The sequence below is a fragment of the Protopterus annectens genome, chromosome 6.part0 (genome assembly GCF_019279795.1).
Source record: "Protopterus annectens isolate FY-2018-M chromosome 6.part0, PAN1.0, whole genome shotgun sequence".
Taxonomy (NCBI): Eukaryota; Metazoa; Chordata; order Ceratodontiformes; family Protopteridae; genus Protopterus; species Protopterus annectens.
Window position 1 is genome coordinate 1130702594 of NC_056737.1, and position 25258 is coordinate 1130727851.

Below are 25258 nucleotides of genomic sequence, written 5' to 3' on the forward strand. Positions count from 1 at the left end.
GCAGGGACACAAGGGACTGGTTGAACAGAGAGAGAGAGAGTGTGTTGGAGCACTTGGCTTGGAACCTTGGCTAAGGAATCAACTGTACAGCTGCGCCAGTGGGGAATCTTATTGGGAATCTGAAGAGAGAGGAACCAGCCCCCAGACTGTGTTTCCTGTGTGTGTTCTTAAGGGAAATTGTGCTTGATTGTGCTTGATGCAGAGAGCTACATCTGGAGATACTGTGTGTGTACCTGTTATCCTCCCAGTGACTGCCCCCACTGGTGCCATTGGTGAGGATTGAGACTCCTTGTTTACTGGCCCAGAGGAGAGGTGTCACAATGACATTGTCAGGTTTGCAGAGAAATCCAAAACCAAATGATCCATTTCATTTCACAAAGATGTTCATTACATTCATGAAGCAAATTGAAGACTACTCACATGGCCTTCCAATTAGAACATTGATTCTGCCACCCTTTCCTTTTCTTGCTAACCCCTTTTTAGGAAAAGGTGAGATTTCACTACTATCAAACGTCAGTTAGCAGCTATATTGATTTTTCATTGTGGGAATGAATCCCTTTCCTTTACTATGCCCAGATTAAGTAAAGCTTCTTTGAAAGGAATCTGGTTGATTAGACCTCCTGTGAGAGACCCACTATTCCTTCGTATCTCATGGTTGTCTTTCAGGGACTGAAACAGAAACCCTTGATCTGATGAGCAAGTGGGATATGAAAATCCTCATGGAAAACTTTTCTCTTGGTAGCAATCACCTTGACAAATGAATTTTAGAGCTTTAGGCCTTGTTTGTCAAGCCCTTTCATATCCTTTTTCATAAAGGGAGGATCCCCCTCTGGACCTATCCATCCTTTTATACCATACTAGCTACAGAGGCGAAAATTAGTCATCCATACAATTGCCGTTTATTATTCCCAAATTTTCTAATAGCAGCTAACACTCATTGCATCTTTTTAAGATCTATATTCATTATGTTCATATTGCATGAGATCAGACAGTACAGAAAGTTTGACTGGTTGTTTATACCCCCCCCTGCTTTTTTTAAACAGTCTTCTAAGTTACACTGGCCAAATAGATTACTGATTGAGTTTTTCCCAAAATGGTTTGTAATTGCCTTGCATCCTAGAGCCATTCTGTCAGATTTATGGCTACTGTTTCTGCTTCTCTTCCAGAGCGTCTACCTGTTATATCTGTGCTGCAGTCACTTGATCAAAGGCTGCTACCTTCGTGACACATTACAAGTTGCGCATTGTCTCCAGAAACCGACCTTCCCTTAGTTCAGCAGTACTCCAGCATATCCTTTAAGAGCCTCCCAAGGGCTACGTTGCTGGGGATTCTGACCCATTAGTGAGGAAAAATGAAAAGGACAACATCCGGTAAAAAGTTATGTACTTAACTTTCTGTGTTGTCCATTTTCATTCTTCCTCACCTTCCCTGCCAGCCATCCCCCGGCGTTGTCAATCTTAGAAGGATATTTAGATGATAATGGAACCTTCATGTTCCTGGTTTGAGACTTATCTTTTCAGTTTATGTCCTGTCTCTATAATCCAAAAAGGATCTTGCTTGATTGAGAAGCTTTCACGTTCCAGGTTTGAGTCTTAATTTTCTCTTTACCTATCCTGTTTTTTAAGTCAGTGGGCAGCAAAATCGATTTAAGGAGTTAGGGAGAGGGTAGTGCAGTATGGGAAAAGGGAGGAGCTTGAGACTGGGGTCCAAAGTCTAGAAAATGCGGCCTGGATCAGAGGATTGAATCTGAGACCCATCAGTGAGGAAGAATGAAAATGGACAACACAGATGGAACATTATGTTGAGTACATAACTGCCTTTTTTTGCAGTCTGTAACACGGTCTCCATTTGAACCATCAGCTAAGTGTGAACTAAAGATTTTGACCTGAAAAACTATCTTTTGTAGTCATTACCTCTGCTAGAAGAGTTTCAGAACTAGAGGCCCTGCCATCCAAGCCTGCTTACTTGATTTTTCATAAGGATGGAGTATCCTTATGAAACAAGCCCTCCTTTCTTCCTGAGGGTTGGTCAAAATCCAGAATTAATCAAGTTATCAACCTCCCAGTCATCTTTCCAAATGTCTCAAATAAAGGAGTATATGTTACACCTTTTGTGGATGTTCACAGACAGTTACAGATGTGAAGTTGTTAAATCTCACCGTTTATTCTCACTGATGGGTTCGGAGCCGATCCTTGGCTCCGACACATCCGATAGCAAAGCTCAAGGTTTGCCAGTAGCTCGAGACCAAGCCCCTTATCCCACAATGCACTGCTGGAATTACCTCAGATCTAGTTTGCCGTGGCAAGAGAGATCTCTGTGATCCAGCTAGCTCGGACCATTTGTGAAAAAAATAGCAAGTTTTTGATAAAAATCTTATTTTTTCTCTTGGATATTTTTCATATATACAGTTTGGGTGTTAGTGTTAGTGTTAAAATTATAATAATAGAATTAGTAGTTTGTGATAGTTAGTGCCCTTTTGGTTTAGTTGTTTTGTGTGGGCCTTTTAGCCCTATTTAGAGTTATTAATCACTATTTTCTTCTAGTCATATTGTTCTCAGTGGGCCTGTTTAGCCCTGTATTTGTAATTTATAGTTTAACTCTGTCATAGATGTTGCCCGGTGTGGGCTTAGTTGCTTTCCTTAAAGAAAGGAAGGACTTCACCCTACTAGTTTTCAGTATACTGTTTTTTGTATTGTACTGTTTAGAGTATGTCGGATGACAAGGAAAAGTCCCATCCCAAATCGGGATTCAAGAAATGCCCAGATTGTGGGCAGAAAATGTCCGTCACTGACGCACACATTCAATGTGTTTACTGTCTGGGGGCTAAACACCTCCAAGACACTTGCAGCATTTGCCATTCCTTTTCTTCAAGAGTCCTCTTGGAGAGGAGGAGGAAGCTAATTGACAGGGGATTACTGCAGCATTCCTTTTCTGAGGTGTTGAGTAGCCAGGAAGGTGCTAGCATTTCTTCCCAAATCCTCCACATCTTCAAAATCTTTGGATCCCAAAGTTGCAAAAAAGGCAAGAACTTCTGAGGGTACAGGGTCATCGGTTCCACAGACCTCAGAACCGAGTGTCCCTTTGATTCGGAGCCAGCTCCCAGTCTTGGAGCCGGTCTCTGAGGTTCCCCCTTCTCCTGTGCTCCAGTCAGCACCTTCGGTGCATTCATCTAAGTCTTCAGTCAGCCTTTCGGATTTGGACATGGATCGGCTAGTGCAGAAGCTTTTACAGGCACCAGGACTTGCCATATTGTTGTCGGCCCCGACCATTTCGTCGGTGCTGAAGACTATTGAACCGGATTTGTCTACTCCTCCTCTGAGCCATACTGGACCCTCGGAGCCGAAGGAACCCGATCCAATGATTGTCGAACCTTTGGAGCCAACACCCGCACCGGTGTTATCGGCTCCATCTACTCTGATGTCCTTTGCGCCGACAGAGGACTCTAGGAGCTGACGCTCTCACATTGGGTCCGAGGAGGATAGTCGGACCGATTTGTCAGTGCCGACCCTTCCTCTCGGGGCTTCGGCTCAGATGAGCTCGGCTCCTACCTCTGGCTCGGAGCCCATGGTTTCGGTACAGGAGGATCGGACAGTCCTTTCGGGTCAGTCTACCCCTTCTCGTCGGAGCCATGGCGCCTTCGATGATATGATGAGAGTCCTGTCTCCCAAGACAACAGCAGCATCGGTTTGGCCTTCCCTCTCCCTTCAAGCTCCTGTGTCTGCTTTTTTGTCTACCAGGCCCCCTAAGCATAGAGACCCTGAGCCTCAAGTGCCCCCACAGGGCATCCCCTGCTCTTCTGAGACCTCCCCAGATCCCCCCACTGAGGAGGTGCCCAGGAAGAGACTGTGCAAGAGGAGGCACTTAGACTCCCCACAGGAGTCTTTGACATCTGACACGGACTTGGATGTGTCAGAAGGGTCCCCTCGATCCCCCTCTGAGGATATCTCCTTTGCGGATATATTTGAGATCATTAGTCAGAGGGGCGATTGGCAGTCCAAGACCCCTACTGAGGACGAGTCCATGCTCTTGAAGGCTTTTGGGTCTCAACCTTCCACTTCTTGGGTATCTCCACCTTACGACGAGCTCTCTCGTAAGATGTGTGAGTCACCGGAGGCCATGGAACCTGTCCCTCGCAAGCCAAATAAATTCATGTCTGCCCCAGTAGACGAGCCCTTTTTGACCAAAGGAGTGCCTGTTGATGCCATGGTGGTAGCTGCAGCCACCAAAAAGAAAGTGCCTGAAATATCCTCATCTATCCATCCTCCTAACAGAAATTCTAGGATCATGGATAGATGTGGGAAACGCATGTTTAGTTCAGCGACTTTTTCTCTGCGATCACTGAACTACTTAACCCATTTTACGAGAATACAAAGAGATCTCCTGAAAGAGTTAGGAGATACCCTTCAGAGTACAGTAGCTGCAGGCGTTGCCAACAAAGTCAACACACAGCTCGCTACCCTAAACTCAGTTGTGAACTCATCCATGCGTCTCATATCTTATGCAGCTGATGGTTCGAGTAGAGCCGCTAGTTTGGGCATTGCTCTGCGAAGACAAGCCTGGATGCATCTCTGTTCCTTTGCGGAACCCTTTAAGTCTTCCTTTATCAGTACCCCATTCGATGGCTCATCACTGTTTGGGCCTAAAGTAAAGGAAACTTTAACCAGGTGTGAGCAGGAAGGCAAGACCTTATCTGCCGCTGGAGTACGTTTTTCTACCCCTACTCGACCCTACCCCAAAGGCCGTAGGGGAGGGAAAATGTGGTTCCAAAAAGCACAGGGTAGCCTTTCAGGACACACGTGGGAAACCCCCTCTAGACGCAGAGGAGGGGGTTATAACGGAAGACGCTGCCCCCGCGGCTGAGGGGGTCCACAGCAACAGGGTGACAGGGGCTCAGTTCTCTGGTCAACCCTACCAGTGCCCCTGAAAGGGGGCCCGGCTGTTCGGCTCTGGAGGCAGTCAGGGGTCGCTTGTCTTTGTACCCATAAGCCTGGCTAAACATAACATCAGATACATGAGTACAAAGCATCATTTCCAGAGGGTATTTCATACCGTTCTCTTCCCCTCCCATTCCTGTAAACAGAATCCCAGATGTTCCACCCAGTCTCAATGAACAAGCAGTCGTAGAGGTCCACAAATTGCTAGAAAGAGAGTCATCCAACCAGTCCTAGCAGACCAAGTTGGATTCGGAACTTACTCAAGATTCTTTTTGGTACCAAAGAAAACAGGGGACTGGAGACCTATCTTGGACCTCAGCAGACTCAACCAGTTTGTAAAGAAAAGAAGTTCCGAATGGTCACGTTTCAGTCCATTCTTCCCTTCCTAGGGAAAGGCGATTGGATGTGCTCCGTAGATCTCAAGGACGAGTACTATCACATAAAGATGAACAGACGCTCCAGAGATCACCTGCATTTCCGGCTGGGAGCCAATCATTACCAGTTTTGAGCCCTGCCCTTTGGTCTCACTACAGCCCCCAGAGTGTTCACCAAATGTATGGCAATGGTCATGGCTCACCTGAGGCGTCTAGGATTCCAGGTGTTTCCATACCTAGACGATTGGCTCCTCACCGCCACCACCAGGCATCAATTGACTCAGGCAACACAATACACTCTGACACTCTGCCATCAATTAGGCATTACAGTCAACTTCGAAAAGTCTGCCTTATCACCATCTCAGCATACCGTTTTTATAGGAGCAGAGTTAGATACCTCAACTACCACTCTACGTCTTCCAATCGAAAGAGTCTCACTTCTCCGCCAACAAGTCAGCTCACTAGTGTCAAAGAACAAAGCTACAGCAACAGAGGTCTTGAAGGTGCTAGGTTTGATTACGGCAGCAATCCTGGCTATACCACTCACAAGTATGCATATGCAAATTCTTCAATGGCTCCTCTTTTCTCAGTGGTCTTACCAGAAACTACCGATGCACCACATGATTCTCATCATGGATTCTTGCAAGAGAGACCTTCGGTGGTGGTTGACGTCTCTTCATGTCAGTCAGAAGACCCTTTGTTCTCCCCCCACCCCAGTAGCCACTGTGACCACGGATGCTTCCCTGATAGGGGGGGGGGGCATTTTCAGGGAAAGACTACCCAAGGCACATGGACGGATCAAGAGTCACATCTGCATATCCGTGTTCTGGAGTTGAGAGCAGTACTTCTGGCATTGCAGTACTTTCAGGACTCTCTTCCTCTAGGAAGTATTGCAATTCAGACGGACATGCCAGTAGTCTGGTACTTGAACAAGCAAGGTGGAACCATGTCTTACCCCCTTTGTCGAGAAGCCCTCAGGGTCTGGCAATGGGCTGTATCGTCCCAGCGTTTTCTGTAAGCAACGCACATCCCGGGGAAATCCAACGTGATAGCGGACAAGCTAAGCAGGGCGATATTGCTCCCTCACGTGTGGTCTCTCAAACAACAGGTTGCGGAGTTGATTTTCTGCAAATGTGGCCAGCCTTGCTGCGACCTTTTTGCCAGCCACATCAATTCAAAATGCAGAAGCTACTTTGCCCTAATACCACCTCCAGGACATCCCCAGAGAGATGCACTCATACACGATTGGCCCCCGGGTCTCCTTTATGCAGTCCCACCTTTTCCATTGATACCCAGATTTTTACAGAAAGCAAAATCGCTGGGAAGGACTGTTATCCTCATAGCCCCCTACTGGCCTTGACAGATTTGGTTCCCGTTTATCCACCATCACCTGTTGGAAGATCCATGGATCCTGGACCCAGTTCCGGACCTTCTGACACACCCGTCAGGGGACCTCCATCCTTCCCTGCAGTCCCTGAAACTGACTGCTTGGCTAATCTACTTCCCCTAACTGCCAGGCTTCATTCAATTTCAGAAGATACAAGACAAATTCTCTTGTCTTCTCACAAGCCGTCCACCAGGAAATTATACTGCAGTAAGTGGAAAAGGTTTTCAATTTGGGCCAACACACAGAAAATTGAACCTTTCTGAGCTCCGCTATCGTCCATCTTAGAATTTTTGACAAAGATTTTTAAGGAAGGGGCACCAGCTGTTACAGTTCGATGCCAGTTAGCTGCCATTTCATATTTCCACCTTGGATTAGATGGCTCGAATGTTATGGGCCATAAGTTATCTAAAACTTTTCGTAAAGGTGTTCTTCACATGAGACATCTGTCAAAATTCCTTATTCTCCCTGGAATTTGAACTTTATGCTGTCTCAAATTATTCTCCCCCCTTTTGAACCAGCATCTTCTTGTGATCTCAAATATTTATCCTGGAAAACTTTTTTTCTAGTGGCCATTACTTCTGCCCGCAGAGTGTCAGAACTCCAAGCATTATCTGTCAGACCACCTTACATGATCTTCCATGCTGATAGAGTATCTTTCAGAACAAACCCCTCATTTTTGCCTAAAGTCTGTTCTGAATCCAATATCAATCAGGTCATTGAGCTGCCAGTCTTTTTTCCCAACCACTCTAACAAATTGGAATACATGCTGCACAAACTTGATGTACACAGACTGTTCAGATTTTATCTTGACAGAACTAAGGATATTAGAAAATCAGATCAACTTTTTGTATCCTTTTCAGAAGCCAGAAAAGGTAATCCAGTGGCTAAAACTACTTTATCTAAATGATTATCAGATTGTATATCCTTTGTTTATGCGAATGCTAGCATGCCATTGACACACAAACCTAAGGCTCATTCTACCAGAGCCGTTTCTACGTCTTCTACCTTTCAAGCTAAATTGCCCCTTGACAATATCTGTGCTGCAGCCACGTGGTCTAAGCCTCATACTTTTATCACTCATTACAAAGTAGATAAGGCAGGTCTTCCTTTGGTTCCATGGTACTGAAAAACCTACTTCCATGAGCCACCCAACATTGAGGGTACTAGGGCCACTACCCATCAGTGTGAATAAACGGTGAGATTTAACAACTTCACATAAAGAAGTTATGTACTTACCATAACATTCCATGTGAGTTGTTTATCTCGCCTGTATTCTCACGTCCTTCCCTCCTTCTCCCTCCCTCCTGACAGTAGACTTAGAGGCTAGTGCTATCCTGGCTCCTCAGTACTTCTTTCCTTTGGAAAGTGTTTCCCTTTTACAGTAGAGTAAAGGTATATGTATGTATGTGTGTGTATATATATATATATATATATATATATATATATATATATATATATGGATCACCTTTAAAACCTCGAAACCACGTTTGCCCGAAACACTAACGACCGAAACGAAAAGACCGAAAACATAAAACGCCGACAACGCAAAACACCGAAAACCATTACACCAACACAGTACACTACATAACATATGCACTATCCCTAACCCAAACCCTAACCCTAAGGTCCGACACTACCGCACACTTACCCTACCTGCACCCTAACCCTAACTCACTTAACCCACCCCTAACCCACAGTCCCTCACCATCGCACACACACCCTACCCCTAACTCACTTAACCCACCCCTAACCCACAGTCCCTCACTATCGCACACTTACCTGTCCGCCCCTAACACTAAATCCTCACTCGATGCTTTTACCGAGTCCCTAACCCACAGTCCTCACCATCGCACACACACCCTACCTGCACCCTAACCTAACTCACTTAACCCACCCCTAACCCACAGTCCCTCACCATCGCACACACACCCTACCTGCACTCTAACCCTTAACCCACCCCTAACCCACAGTCCCTCACCATCGCACACACACCCTACCTGCACCCTAACCCTAACTCACTTAACCCACCCCTAACCCACATTCCCTCACCATCGCACACACACCCTACCTGCACCCTAACCCTAACTCACCCCTAACCCACAGTCCCTCACCATCGCACACACACCCTACCTGCACCCTAACCCTAACTCACTTAACCCACCCCTAACCCACAGTCCCTCACTATCGCACACTTACCTGTCCGCTCCCTAACACTAAATCCCTCACTCGATCGCACACTTACCGAGTCCGTCCTTTTCGGTCATCTGCGTTTTCGGTATTCTCGTCCCGTCGGATTCCGTTTCGGGCAAACGCGATTTCGAGATTTTAAAGGTGACCCATATATATATATATATATATATATATATATATATATATATTTGCAGCAAACAAGATCTGAGGTAATTCCAGCAGTGCATTGTGGGATAAGGGGCTTGGTCTCGAGCTACTGGCAAACCTTGAGCTTTGCTATCGGCTGTGTCGGAGCAGAGGATTGGCTCTGAACCCATCAGTGAGAATAAAGGCGAGATAAACAATTCACATGGAACGTTATGGTAAGTACATAACGTCTTTTTTTATCTACATAGAACCAAAAACTTGAGGAAATTAAAACAATTATTTGTTTCTTTTTTCGGAATCAAACTTAGGCAGACCAGTTTCTAAACTGACTTTAGCTAAATGGATAACTGATTGTATTATCTTTGTATACGAAAAATTGGTTTGTCTTTACCAAAAACCAACAAAAGCTCATACCACCAGGTGTATGGCAACTTCTTCAACGTTTTTATCTAGATCTTCATTGGATGATATTAGTGCAGCCGCAACTTGGGCTAATCCTCATACCTATATTGTTCATTACAAATTGGATCTGGTCTCTAGGTGAAGAACAGCCTTTGGCTCAGTGGTGCTCAAGAATATCCTTTCTTAGAGTCCTCCCAGGATATAGGTAACTGGTGAGACTGTCTCAACAGTTGAGGAATTAATGAAAATGACAACGTCAGATAAAAAAAGTTATATTCTCACCAGCGTTTCAACTGTGTTGTTAATTTTCATTCTTCCTCAACTTCCCTTCTTCCAGCCCCCCTCTGTATTCCACGCAATGGGAAAAGTGGCTGAGTCAGATCCAAGGGTTGGATCTGAACTGAACAGTTGAGGTAGAATGAAAATAGACAACACAGATGGAACAGTATAGTGAGTACATAATGTTTTTTCCCCCTAAAATGCCATAACTGAATTAGGAGAATTGGGAGCCATCCGAGTACCCATTGCTACGCTTCCTTTTTGCTGATAATTACCTTCAAGTGAAAAAAATGTTGGTTAGAACCTGAGTCAATACATTCAATTACAAACTTGACTTCTCTAACTGATGATCACTACTTTCATTTAGCATAAATGCTGTCCACTAAAATCCAACCTCATGTGGAATAGATGTATATAAAAATGCACATCAATTGTAATCAATAAATCCTTTTCAACCTCTGCATCTTTAATTATTTTTAAGAAATCAAAAGAATCTTTAGTAAAGGAGAGAACATTTTGTACTAACATAAGCAGCATCCTGATGACAAATTTAGAGACTGCTTCCAATTTAGAAGCTGGTACTGATGCTATAGGTCTGTACAGTGGATTAACCTCATTTTTATGTATATTAGGTACACCTAATTGCTTCCCTATCTTAGGTTTTGCTGTTTTGAAAAAAGTGTACATATTTTCAGGTATCACTTCCTCAATTAGGTTGCCATATAATAAAGAATCCACATATCTATATGCTTTACTGATAGCAATCTTATTAGTATTTGTATAAATGTATTGTCTTCCAACAAACACTGTTTGACTTTACTGTAATCATTCCTATTAAACACCACCATAGCTCCCCCTTTATCCACTTTCATAATTCTGATGTTACTACTAAGAGTAAGTTCTTTTAAAGTTTGTCTCTCCAATGTAGTTAAATTGGAAAATTTTTGTCACTTTTTTGACTAAAACTGCCCTTATATCTTTTTTCACAACTCTCTTCAAAAGCTTTGATAATAGGGTGTAGAGATGTGGAGACTAGTGGGGAAATCAAGAAAATAGTAGGAGACAAACCCTATTTTATTAATAAAAAAAGCTTGCAATATTAAGTCTTTGTTCAAGAAAGGAAGGGAGAAGTATAAATGTGAAAGAAGTGGTACATGTAGATGTCACCAGTGTTTTATGTGTAGGCATATTTTAGAGAGTCCTTATTTCATACATATTAGGATTGATAAAACTTATTCAGTACCATTTTTTACATGTAATTCCAAGTATGTGGTTTATTTGGCCAAGTGCTCTTCTTGTAAAGGTTTCTATATTGGAAAAAACAGGGAATTTGGAATGAGAATTGAGCATCAGTATGTGATAAAAATTAGAAATCTAGATAACATGTTGGCTAAACATTCAGTTGAGTGAAAGTCATTCAAAAAAAATTTATTTTGTGTCATCGATCATGTCACCACAGATTTTGATGATGACAGAGGGAGACTTGAATGTAAGGAGTTAAAATGGCAGATTACGTTTTATGTGTATTGTTCACTAGGACTTAACAGTAGTGTCAGTTATAAAGTGGTTCTTAATCGAGAACAGCGCAGTGATAAATGTAAATAAGAATTTATCCATGTTTTTAATTTCTTTGTTGTTTAGTGTGAAATACTTTATGAAGGTATATTAAATCCACAATGGCCACTAGAGAACTTAGGATAAAATTATATATGAAACCACTTTAGTGTCAAAAAAGTTTTATTACGCTTTTCATCAACTGACTTCTTCCAGAAAACAAACCAAATTGTTCTAAACTCCTTTATACACATAAATCACCTTAATTGCCTATATTAAAAACCTCCTTGTATAAAAATACAAACATTTGTCACATTCCTTTCTTTATAAACTTTAATCTTTTTTTGCTTTAAAAAACACTTAATATTCACATTTTCATTTAACCCCGGGGCTTTATAAGAATGCAGCTTCATCTGCCATCTTGCTTCAGTAGTCACTAACCTATCTTTAAAATTGCCTCCCCATAAATCTTGTAGAACACATTCAATTACTGAAAATAAAAACTTTTAAAATGGAACAAATTATTGAATGTTTGTATAAGGCATTTTTATTGTCTATGACTTTTGTACTATATAAATGTTCCTTTATACGTTTTTCTAAACTTTGTGTAGTGATACCAATATAATAACTTAAACATCCCGAACATAAGGCAACATAAACTAAACCTTTGGTTTTATAGGTATACTTTCCATTCAAGTAAATCAAATCCAAGCCATTAATTGCAATGTATTTAGTAACATAAACCTACATACATATATACCTACATACGTTGTATGAACCACATGCATACATTTCTATCTTGTTAGTTATCTGTAATGGACTAATTACTGTATCAGACTTTTCTAATTTGCTTTTAAAACTTTGTTTTGGTATAATGTACAAAATTAGGCTGTTGACATAATGTGTTCCTTAAATACTGATTCCTTTGCAATATTTTCCAGTTATTTTTAAGAATGTGTCTTACAGCCTCAGAATTACTGACATGTCCAACTTGAAAGCTGGACCCCTACCTTCATTATTATTATGATTACCTGGAGCATAACCTCCCATTAAAAATAAATTAAAAGGTGGTGAGAGAATATTTAAGGGTTTTTAAAGCTAAAAGGATTGGTAAAGCTTTAAAGATTAAAGTTTACAAAGAATTATACAAATTATTCATTTTAGTTGAGGAATGTGATTGATGTATGTATTTTTAATACAAGGAGGTTTTACCCCAGGGGAAAGAGCCGCTTTGGCAGAAATTGGCCATCTGCTAGAGAAAAGAGCCATCCAGCCCGTTCCCCAGACCAGATCGGATCAGGGTTCTACTCCAGGTTCTTTTTAGTGCCAAAAAGACGGGGAACTAAGACCAATCCTAGACCTCTCTCTTGAATCTGGCAGTCCCCAAAGAAAAATTCCGAATGGTCACTCTACAATCCTATTCTCCCCTTCTGGGAGAAGGCCACTGGATGTGCTCGATAGATCTCAGGGCGTACTACCACATCCTAATGGACAGGCGCTCCAGGAGGTTTCTCCGCTTCGGCTGGGAGCCAGTCACTACCAGTTCGGGTCCTTCCCTTTGGTCTCACCACAGCCCCCAGGGTGTTTACCAAAGTACTAGCAGTGGTAGCGGCCCACCTGAGGCTTCAGGGGTGCAGGTCTTTCCCTACCTGGACGACTGGCTCCTTACCGCCCCAACAAGGCATCTACTTCTCTGTGGCGAGACTCCTTTCTCCATCTTGCTCCATTTCTGGGCATCACAATAAATACAAACAAGTCCAACCTGGCACCCACTCAGCTCTTAGATTTCATAGGGGCCAGACTAGACACAAGGAGTTTACGAGCCTTCCTCACTGCGGACAGAGTTCTAAATCTGCAGCTCCAGGTGCGGGCCATTCTCCATTCATGTTCTGTTCCAGCGGAGTTGGTCCTGAGGGCTCTAGGGTCCATGGCGCTATAGCACTTCTTCCTCTTGCCAGGCTCAATATGCATTCTACAGTGGACGCTCTTAGTACAGTGGTCATACCTTGCTCTCCCATGCATCATCCCATAGCGATCAGCAAGGCTTGCAAGCGGTCCCTCTTGTGGTGGCTCCACCCCGGATCTCCAGGGTCGCCCATTTTGTGCTTCTCCCCTCTCGCCACGGTGACCACGGACGCCTCCCGCCTCGGGTGGGGGCACTGCGGGCGGACAGTCCAAGGCACGTGGAGCGATTCAGAGACCTTACTGCATATCAATGTTCTAGAGATGAGAGCAGTGCTCTTAGCGTTGCTAGCACTTCAGGACTTTCTTCCCTTGGGAACAATTGCGATTCAATCGGACAATATGTCTGTTGTCTGGTACATCAACAAGCAAGGGGAACAAGGTCTTACCCTCTTTGTCGAGAGGCCATGAGAGTTTGGGAATGGGCAATCTCCACCAATCGCTTTCTCATAGCAACGCACATTCCGGTCGGTCCAACATCCTAGCGGACAAGCTCAGTCGCACCATTCTGACCCCTTACGAGTGGTCTCTCAATTGTCAAATGGCGAACGCATATTCGCACGGTGGGGAACCCTTCATGCGATCTTTTTGCTTCTCCCTCAAACACCAAGTGCGACAGTTTTTTCGCTCTAATACCTCCTCCCGGAGGTACCCCAAGAGACGCTCTGGTGCATGCTTGGCCACCCGGTCTTCTGTATGCCTATCCACCCTTGCCTCTGATGCTGCAAGTTCTTCAGAAAGCCTCTCGGGTGGGTTGCAGAATGATTCTCATTGCTGCATTCTGGCCTCGACAGATCTGGTTCCCTCCTAAGGTCTCACTCGGTGAATCCTCCTTGGATTCTAGATCCCATTCCGGATCTGATATCCCATCCATCCTGCATTCCTCCACCGAACCTGGACAGCCTGAAGCTGACCGCTTGGCTGCTCCAGTTCCACTCTTGATAAGGACTCCCGGTATTTCTTCACCGGTAAAGGCTATTTTGGTGGCGGCTCATAAACCATCCACTAGAAAGGTTTACCGAAGCAAATGGAAACGTTTCTCTGTGTGGGCGGAGCGGCAAGGCCTAGATCCCTTCACAGTTCCTCTCCCGTAGTGCTTGATTTTCTAACCTCTCTTTAATGATGGTGCCAGCAGTTCCACAGTCAAAGTTCAACTGGCGGCAATTTCTCACTATCACATTGGTCAAGAGTCTAATCCTCTTATGTCAGCCAAATTGTGCAAAACTTTTCTTAAGGGTACTTTCCTTCTCAGGCCCCTATAAAGCAAGCAGTTCCTCCTTGGGACCTTTCTTTGGTCCTACAGGCCTTGACCGCCCCTTCGAGCCCAAGGCTACAGTGGACCTCAAATTCTTGTCTTACAAGACAGCCTTTGGTAGCCATTACATCAGCCAAGAGAGTTTCTGAACTTCAAGCTTTATCAGCTAAACCTCCTTACTTGGTTTTTATCCGGACCGTGTCTCCCTCAGGACCAACCCGTCCTTCCTTCCTAAAATCGCTTCTGAAGCAAACATCAATCAATCCATTAACCTCCCTGTTTTCTTCCTAAGTATGAAAACAAAGGTGAATATAGGCTACACTCACTAGATGTTCACAGGCAACTAAGATTTTATCTCAACAGGACAGCTGGTCATAGGCAATCCGACCAGCTGTTTATTTCCTTTGCAAAATTCAATTTGGGCAAGCCAATTTCCAAAGTTTCTCTGTCCGCTGGATTTCACAGTGCATTTTATTGGCTTATCAAGCGTCAGGAAGGCCCGCACCGGAGGGTGTTCATGCCCATTCAACCGGTCGGTATCTACCTCAGCAGCCTTCAAGGCTAGGATTCCTCTAGATGATATTTGTGCAGCAGCTACGTGGGCTTCATCTCATACATTTATTTCTCACTATAAGTTGGATCTTGCATCTAGGGGTAGAGCATCCTTTGGCTCCGGTGCTCCGGAATATCCTTCCATGATGGCCGCAAGATTCAGGTAGCTGGGGACTCTGTCCCACAGGTTGCAGACAAATGAATATCCTACTTCAGATTTAGAAGTTATGTACTCACCATAACGTTCCATCTGAGTAGGTGTATTCATTTGTCTGCAACCATCCCGCCTCTATCCCCTGGCCTTTCAGTTTCCTGCATATTACTTGTTACCCTTTTGAGGGTATTGTTGCTTTGGCAAACTCGATCTGAGGTCATGAGGGTAGAGCAGGGCATTATGGGTGAGGGGAGGAGCTGAGAGCTTGGATCCATAGCTGGAAAACTATGCCGGTTGGGATCCGATATCGGATCCATAACCCACAGGTTGCAGACAAATGAATACACCTACTCAGATGGAACGTTATGGTGAGTACATAACTTCTAATTTTTATCTACATAGAACCAAAAACTTGAGGAAATTAAAACAATTATTTGTTTCTTTTTTCGGAATCAAACTTAGGCAGACCAGTTTCTAAACTGACTTTAGCTAAATGGATAACTGATTGTATTATCTTTGTATACGAAAAATTGGTTTGTCTTTACCAAAAACCAACAAAAGCTCATACCACCAGGTGTATGGCAACTTCTTCAACGTTTTTATCTAGATCTTCATTGGATGATATTAGTGCAGCCGCAACTTGGGCTAATCCTCATACCTATATTGTTCATTACAAATTGGATCTGGTCTCTAGGTGAAGAACAGCCTTTGGCTCAGTGGTGCTCAAGAATATCCTTTCTTAGAGTCCTCCCAGGATATAGGTAACTGGTGAGACTGTCTCAACAGTTGAGGAATTAATGAAAATGACAACGTCAGATAAAAAAAGTTATATTCTCACCAACGTTTCAACTGTGTTGTTAATTTTCATTCTTCCTCAACTTCCCTTCTTCCAGCCCCCCTCTGTATTCCACGCAATGGGAAAAGTGGCTGAGTCAGATCCAAGGGTTGGATCTGAACTGAACAGTTGAGGTAGAATGAAAATAGACAACACAGATGGAACAGTATAGTGAGTACATAATGTTTTTTCCCCCTAAAATGCCATAACTGAATTAGGAGAATTGGGAGCCATCCGAGTACCCATTGCCACGCTTCCTTTTTGCTGATAATTACCTTCAAGTGAAAAAAAATGTTGGTTAGAACCTGATCAATACATTCAATTACAAACTTGACTTCTCCTAACTGATGATCATTACTTTCATTTAGCATAAATGCTGTCCACTGAAATCCAACCTCATGTGGAATAGATGTATATAAAAATGCACATCAATTGTAATCAATAAATCCTTTTCAACCTCTGCATCTTTAATTATTTTTAAGAAATCAAAAGAATCTTTAGTAAAGGAGAGAACATTTTGTACTAACATAAGCAGCATCCTGATGACAAATTTAGAGACTGCTTCCAATTTAGAAGCTGGTACTGATGCTATAGGTCTGTACAGTGGATTAACCTCATTTTTATGTATATTAGGTACACCTAATTGCTTCCCTATCTTAGGTTTTGCTGTTTTGAAAAAAGTGTACATATTTTCAGGTATCACTTCCTCAATTAGGTTGCCATATAATAAAGAATCCACATATCTATATGCTTTACTGATAGCAATCTTATTAGTATTTGTATAAATGTATTGTCTTCCAACAAACACTGTTTGACTTTACTGTAATCATTCCTATTAAACACCACCATAGCTCCCCCTTTATCCACTTTCATAATTCTGATGTTACTACTAAGAGTAAGTTCTTTTAAAGTTTGTCTCTCCAATGTAGTTAAATTGGAAAATTTTTGTCACTTTTTTGACTAAAACTGCCCTTATATCTTTTTTCACAACTCTCTTCAAAAGCTTTGATAATAGGGTGTAGAGATGTGGAGACTAGTGGGGAAATCAAGAAAATAGTAGGAGACAAACCCTATTTTATTAATAAAAAAAGCTTGCAATATTAAGTCTTTGTTCAAGAAAGGAAGGGAGAAGTATAAATGTGAAAGAAGTGGTACATGTAGATGTCACCAGTGTTTTATGTGTAGGCATATTTTAGAGAGTCCTTATTTCATACATATTAGGATTGATAAAACTTATTCAGTACCATTTTTTACATGTAATTCCAAGTATGTGGTTTATTTGGCCAAGTGCTCTTCTTGTAAAGGTTTCTATATTGGAAAAAACAGGGAATTTGGAATGAGAATTGAGCATCAGTATGTGATAAAAATTAGAAATCTAGATAACATGTTGGCTAAACATTCAGTTGAGTGAAAGTCATTCAAAAAAAATTTATTTTTGTGTCATCGATCATGTCACCACAGATTTTGATGATGACAGAGGGAGAGCTTGAATGTAAGGAGTTAAAATGGCAGATTACGTTTTATGTGTATTGTTCACTAGGACTTAACAGTAGTGTCAGTTATAAAGTGGTTCTTAATCGAGAACAGCGCAGTGATAAATGTAAATAAGAATTTATCCATGTTTTTAATTTCTTTGTTGTTTAGTGTGAAATACTTTATGAAGGTATATTAAATCCACAATGGCCACTAGAGAACTTAGGATAAAATTATATATGAAACCACTTTAGTGTCAAAAAAGTTTTATTACGCTTTCATCAACTGACTTCTTCAGAAAACAAACCAAATTGTTCTAAACTCCTTTTATACACATAAATCACCTTAATTGCCTATATTAAAAACCTCCTTGTATAAAAAATACAAACATTTGTCACATTCCTTTCTTTATAAACTTTAATCTTTTTTTGCTTTAAAAAACACTTAATATTCACATTTTCATTTAACCCCGGGGCTTTATAAGAATGCAGCTTCATCTGCCATCTTGCTTCAGTAGTCACTAACCTATCTTTAAAATTGCCTCCCCATAAATCTTGTAGAACACATTCAATTACTGAAAATAAAAACTTTTTAAAATGGAACAAATTATTGAATGTTTGTATAAGGCATTTTTATTGTCTATGACTTTTGTACTATATAAATGTTCCTTTATACGTTTTTCTAAACTTTGTGTAGTGATACCAATATAATAACTTAAACATCCCGAACATAAGGCAACATAAACTAAACCTTTGGTTTTATAGGTATACTTTCCATTCAAGTAAATCAAATCCAAGCCATTAATTGCAATGTATTTAGTAACATAAACCTACATACATATATACCTACATACGTTGTATGAACCACATGCATACATTTCTATCTTGTTAGTTATCTGTAATGGACTAATTACTGTATCAGACTTTTCTAATTTGCTTTTAAAACTTTGTTTTATAATGTACAAAATTAGGCTGTTGACATAATGTGTTCCTTAAATACTGATTCCTTTGCAATATTTTCCAGTTATTTTTAAGAATGTGTCTTACAGCCTCAGAATCTACTGACATGTCCAACTTGAAAGCTGGACCCCTACCTTCATTATTATTATGATTACCTGGAGTATAACCTCCCATTAAAATAAATTAAAAGGTGGTGAGAATATTAAGGGTTTTTTAAAGCTAAAAGGATTAAAGCTTTAAAGATTAAAGTTTACAAAGAATTATACAAATTATTCATTTTAGTTGAGGAATGTGATTGATGTATGTATTTTTTAATACAAGGAGGTTTTTACTATAAGCAATTAATGTTAATTGTTTAATTGTTATGGAATTAAAGTGATGTATGTGTATAAAAGGAGTTTGGAATGATTTGGCTTGTTTTCTGAAGAAGTCAGTTGACAGAAGCGTAATAAAACTTTTGCAGTGGGCTCAGTACTGCAACTCCTTCTGTTTGGCATGTTGTTGTTTGTCTTTCGGCTTTTTCCCGGTAAGGGGTCGCCACAGCGGAACTCCGGTCCGCTAATGATTAGCAGTAAGATTTTTACGAAACGCCGAGGTGCCGGCTTTGAAGCCCAACTTTCAACTAAGGCACGCCAATATACCCACGCATGTCTTTCGAACACTACCCAACCTCGGGGAGGACATGCAGACTCCACACAGAAGGCACTCCCAAGCCTTGCCAAGAATCGAACGGGAGAACCTCTTGCTGTGAGGTAACAATGCTACCGTTGTACCACCCCGTGTTTTGCATGTATGGTTGTGATTTCTAGCTGGATGTCGATGTGCTGCCAGCATCCATTACAGTAGTACAACATCAAGGCTAAGTAATACAGATCACCGGTTATTGCCACATAAAGTGTAGCATTGTCAGCTTTGTTCTCAGTGGAAGCTTAAGATGTAGGCAACACCACACTTCAGACTAATACTGTAATTGGAGATCTTAGCACCTTTGTAGACCACTGTCCCTTCTTTGACCACTATATATCAGGAGTGGTCAGGAAGTCATGTCTAACCAAGTTACTGACTAAAGATAACTTGTCCAGCTCAAAATAATTTATCATTCCTCTGACCTAATCAGATCAGTTATTGAATGCAATATTATTTTAGTACATGTGTGTGCAGAGATACATATATAAGTCTGGAGCTTTTCTCCCTGGGCCTCTGTTGAAAATTGACTCATTCAAAGTCGGACTTTCCCAATAAACAAATGTACAGCATTCTGTGATGTTGGACACACTCTATTTTGTACACCTTCTCTTTATTTTGTACATATTCGCAAAACAGGTGTCTCCACAGTTACTCAAACTACAGTCTTGAATCTCCATCAACAAATAAGCGAGACATGATTGCTGGACAGATATTGCTCAACACTTGCCCCATTTCTGGAGTATTCTTCCATTTCTTATAAAATAGTAATAACCTTGCTTACTTTAAGCCAAATCTTGTCTTTTGGATGATGGTCTGTAACTTTCTCCAAGCCTTACTTGTTTTGCCCTTATGGAGGCAGAAGATGGCCTTTGATCAAGGGCCAGGTGACTTTGGTCTGTGTTCTGACCCTGTCTCAAGTCTTGTGAATCTGTGAAATATATTTAACAAGATTGGGTGAAAGTGCAAGACATGGCAGCTTAAGTTTAGTGTAAAATTACTTAAAGTCGGTTACATGTGATAACAGCAAGATAAAAATGTGAAGGAGTAGCAAGGCAGACTGGTTGGAGTACTGGGATGTACAGAAATAGACGATATCTGTAGAAAAAAAACTAATCATTCCCATCCAGAGTATTGTATCCCATTAGAGAGAGACACCTCATTTTTAAAGATGCAGGCCGGGCAGAAGAACACTGCCCACTAAGCCAGGAGCCATGTAAAGAGACTGTATGGGAGCTTCATATGTATAGTCTTGAAGAAAGAACGGAAGTTGTCATATGAATGTTTAAGCACCTCAAAAGTATCCAAAAAGTCTTGTGTAGTACCATCTTTCAAACAAAGATGGATGAGAACAGTAGGATATAATCAGAAGTTATAAGTTAGATGACTCGGGGAAGATGTGAAGTAATATTTCATCAGTAGGATAATGACAATGGCAACATAATTCACAAAGGCGTGGGACGGACATTAATGCAAAGGTGGTATGTAACTGGTACTGGGTGGGGTAAAGTAAGCAGGCTGTTGGTTAAATAGGATCTGCAACTTATTAGGAGTGGAAAAGAGCTAACTAAATTTGTCAAGTAGTCCTTTTCTGCTTCCGATTGAGTTTTATTCAGTGTCTTGCATGAAGCAGAGGCTAGAGTTGTGCAGTACACATTTACTCAGCCAGGTTTTAAACACATGGCAGGAATTAACATGTATTGTAGTGAACTTTAGAATTTTGTATATTATTGGTAGGTTGCATGCTTTAGCAATGAACAGTGTGAGAATATTATTGACTGGATTTTTGTTCTACAATGTATTTGTTTATTTTATAATTATCAAGCTGTCTGCTTTATATTTCCTTAAAGGTATGAATGGAGCTGTAAATGGAAGTGGCATTACAGCAGTATCCTCTGCACAAACATCTGCAACATCCACTACTACATCCATTTCTTCAGGGCAAACTAAACTGATAAATTCTGGAGTAAGGCTTCATAAATGTAGCCAAGAGCAGAACAAAAAACAAATGTTAACCTCTGAAGCTAATAAGATTAAAAACAAGGTATGTATTTAATTCTGACTGCTGACCATGTAATCATTTTAATTGCATTTCTTAAAGGTTTCATTTAAAACAGATCACTTGTTGAAAAAATTGTGTCTAGCACCAAGGCATTCTTGGTAGGTCATTGTGGTATTTGTAATGACTTGACATTTTGTACGATCTGTTGTTTTTCTAGTGTATATAAAACCTAACATATGTTGTGTGAAAGTGCTTTCGTTATGTGTGAGTGGCTGACTAGTGATAATGTTTGATGTCCTTGGGCTAAAAACAAATACTTGACTCATGGCGGTCAGTTTTCTAATGATGTTCTTCATGTTTCACTGTTGCAGTCATCATATTTGGGTATCCCTGCTAGAGTAGCCCTCAGCAGGCCCGAATACCACAGACTTAGTATTTCTACATCAGTTGCTGTCGCTTGAGGACTGACGTCAGGTCATCAGTAGTATAAACTAAGGCAGCTGACGCCATTACATCATTCTTTCTTGCCATGGAGCCCGAAGCAGAAGCAGTTCACACAAGTGCCGGTCGGCCGCTACCTGAGTTTCGTCTACCGAATTGAAGTTGAAGTCTTCTAAAGCTAAGTACCCCGTTGGGGATCCTTTTTTCTTGCACTAACCGATGTCTGAAAAAGTTAATTGTCTCGCCTGTGGAAAACAGATACCACACCGAGACTTCCACTCTTACTGCGTCACTTGTTTAGGCCCAGACCACGATGTCACTCATTGTCGCTTCTGTACTTTGTTCAACGCCAGAACTATCCGTCGTTGGGTCCTTATTGTAGCCAGATATTTTCCCAGGCCGCTACCGAGACACTTTCAGAGTCTGGTATGTCGCAAAACTCTTCAACTAAGAATCTTGCGGTCGTCTCAACCTTGGATAGGTCCAGAGCCGCTGAGCAGGCACCGGCTTCCAAGGAAGTCCTTTGCACTACCGAATCTCGACAAAATGTGACGTCTTCTTTCGCGACTACCGTTCTTTCAAAAACTACTGAGTTTCTTAGGCCCAGGGTATGAACCACACCCAAGAAACTGACGACCCACTCTCAGGCACCTGCTACCTTGCCTCAGTCTCAAATGCTTAAAATGGCAGAAGACCTTATCATGCTGATCAAGGGAAGCCAAGCTAACCCCTCCAAAAGAAAAAGAAATCTGTCCCCTGTAGTTCTGTCTGAACAAGAGTCAGATGAATCTGATGCATCTGAATATGAAGACTTGCAACCCCTCTCAACTTATGAGGATTCCATTCCTTCAGCCTCTCCCCAGAGGATTTTTCCTTTGGAGAAACCCTGCATACCTTAAGGGAGCATTTCCAATGGGAGAGTCAGGACTACCCTCAGTCTAAAAAGAGACTCAGGGAATTCCTGGATCTACCACAACGCAGACCTTTGCCCCCCCCCCCCCCAGTCCTAGATGTTTTGGAGAATGTTTTCCTCAAATCCAGCTTAACTCCTGACGCCCTTCCTCCTGCTCCCAGAAAAGCGGGCAGGTACTATAGAGTCCCCGACTCCCACAAATATCTTTTTAAAAATCCTACAGCTGACCCTGAGGTTATTTCTAAAGGGCCAAAAAGAATGAAAGCAACCTCTACTAAGAATCCCACCCCCTCAGACAGGGATTCCCGAGCTTTGGACAGATAGGGTAAGAAAGTATGCACCTCAGTTACTCTTGCTATCAGGGCACTAAATTGTCAGTTCCATATGCTGAAATTTCAGCAACATACCTTGGAACTCCTTAAACAAAAAATGTCTTATTTTCCTGCTTGGGCAGAATCTAAAGAATTACAAGAGTTAATGCATTCTGCAAGTCAAGTAACTAAACACACCTTGCACTGTGGTTTTGATGCCTTAGAAGCTTCTTGCAGGGCAGCAGTCACTGGATCGGTCATTAGAAGGCATGCATGGCTTAAGCAACAGCCCCTGCCAGATCATGTCACATCTAAATTGTTGGATGCCCCCTTGCACAAAGATCACTTATCTGGCACTAAGGCAGAAGAGGTCTTAAAAAAGATGGAAGAAAAAGCAAAATCTGTGCAAACATTTAAGGATTTCTTGCAGGTCCAACCCCCTAGGTTCAGCAGGCATTGTCCCTCCAAACACTGGTCCTTTTCTGCTCCCAGTAAACGACCCAGCCTAGACCCCATGGAAGCAGACCACCCAGACAGAAGCCCCAGGGAATGCAGAGATCTAAGCAGTTGACTACCTCCACTTCAAAACCAGGGAGTTCTAAGCCACCCACTTATGGTAAAAACTCACAATGACTCATCTCCTCCACCCCCTCCCTCTGCCCACCTTCACTTACCCCTAGGGAGAAAACTATCCTTTCACTCAAGCACCTGAGCCACCATTACCAACCTGGGCCACCATTACCAAGGACCCCACTGAGTTCTGAACATTGTGTTTCAGGGATACAAATTTTCCTTCCACACCCTTCCAACACCAACAGGGTTCCCAGATCTACCACCAAATCAGTGGGCAGAGGCTCAAAAGCAAATCCTTTCCCTGCTCTCTATGAGGGCAGTAGAGCACGTTCCTGCAGAACAGATAGGCCAAGGTTTCCCACTCCAGACTTTTTCTGGTGCCCCGAAAAGAGGCACTTGGCACCCCATCCTCGATCCATCCATTCTCAACACCTTCTTGGTGATACCAAAATTCAAAATGCTCACCCTCCAGCAGCTGCTATATACCCATGCTGTCCATGGACGCTTGGCTAACCACCCAAGATCTGAAAGAGGCCTACCTCCACATTCCTATCAGGGAATCATGCAGGAAATATCTTCGCTTCAGGGCAGGTTCTCAACACTTGCAGTTCTCTGCGCTTCTCTTTGGCTTATCTACTGCTCCCAGAGTTTTCACAAAATGTCTGGCTCCGGCCATTGCCTTTTGCAGACAGAGAAATATTCAGATTTACCCATTATTAGACGACTTGCCTTATTCAGGCAGACAGCCAGGAGAAGCTGCTCAAGCACCTGGCCTTTGTAAAGACCCTTCTAACCTCCCTAGGCTATACAATCACCAAAACGAAATCCAAACAGGTGCCAACCCAAAGGATAATCTTCCTGGGAGCAAGTCTGGACGCAGCTTCCCAGATGGCATACCTTACTCCAGAGAAACAAATTTTCCTAACAGCCAACTACTTCTCTCAACTAGCCACCAGGCCCCTGCTAACTGCAAGGAAGATCCTGCAAGCTCTGGGGTTCATGGCATCTTGCATACTACTCATTCCATATGCCGGACTGCATATGAGAAAACTTCAGTGGTACCTAAAGAGCATTTGGTGCCAGCACTCTCAAGACCTGGAAACTCTTTTACTTATAATTCCTTACCTCAAAAAAGATTTTCTTTGGTGGGCATTAGCATGCTCCTACAACAAGGGAATGCCTTTCTCCCCACCCCCTGCTGCCCAGACCCTCACCACAGATGCATTGGACTATGCTTGGGATGCACACCTGGATGGCAGGTGCATACAGGGCCAATGGAGCTCACAGCAAGTCCCTCTGCACATCAGTCAAAAAGAGGTGATGGCTATGCAACACACCTTGATAGCTTTCAAGTCCCTTCTCTCTCCAGGAGCTCTCATGATCATGGTACATAAACAAGCAGGGAGGGACTCACTCATATCCTCTATGCAGGCTGGCCATGAGCCTTTGGCACACAGCCTCTGCCATGCAACTACACCTATTAACACAATTCCTACCAGGCTCACTCAACTCTCTGGCAGACCAATTAGGCAGAAATCTTCTGGACCCACACGAGTGGCAACTCAACAGAAGTACCTTCACCCTAATAACTCAGAAATGGGGAACCCCGAAGGTCGACCTCTTTGCCTCCCACACCAACCATCAGCCTAGCAAATTCTGCACCAGGGAGCATCACTGTATGGCTTGGAAAGTGGATCTATCAGTCCATGCTTTTCCTCCCCTACCTCTCATCCCCAGGGTACTGCTCAAGATAAGGGAAGAAAAACCAAAGACCATTCTTATAGCTCCAGACTGGCCCGCCACCACTTGTACCCCTTGCTGCACAGTCTGTCCTTGCTACCCCCATGGCATATTCCTCAGATTCTAAACCTCCTGAC

General features: G+C 42.5%; 1 protein-coding gene across 1 annotated transcript in view; it reads left to right on the forward strand.

The window, feature by feature from the left end:
• The window catches only part of BAZ2B (bromodomain adjacent to zinc finger domain 2B), a 3835724-nt gene that overhangs the window by 1306509 nt on the left and 2503957 nt on the right, over window positions 1-25258 (forward strand). Inside the window, exon 8 of the mRNA XM_044074749.1 lies at window positions 20992-21185. Within this exon, the coding sequence (XP_043930684.1) occupies window positions 20992-21185 (194 nt within the window). The remainder of the gene's footprint in view (window positions 1-20991; window positions 21186-25258) is intronic.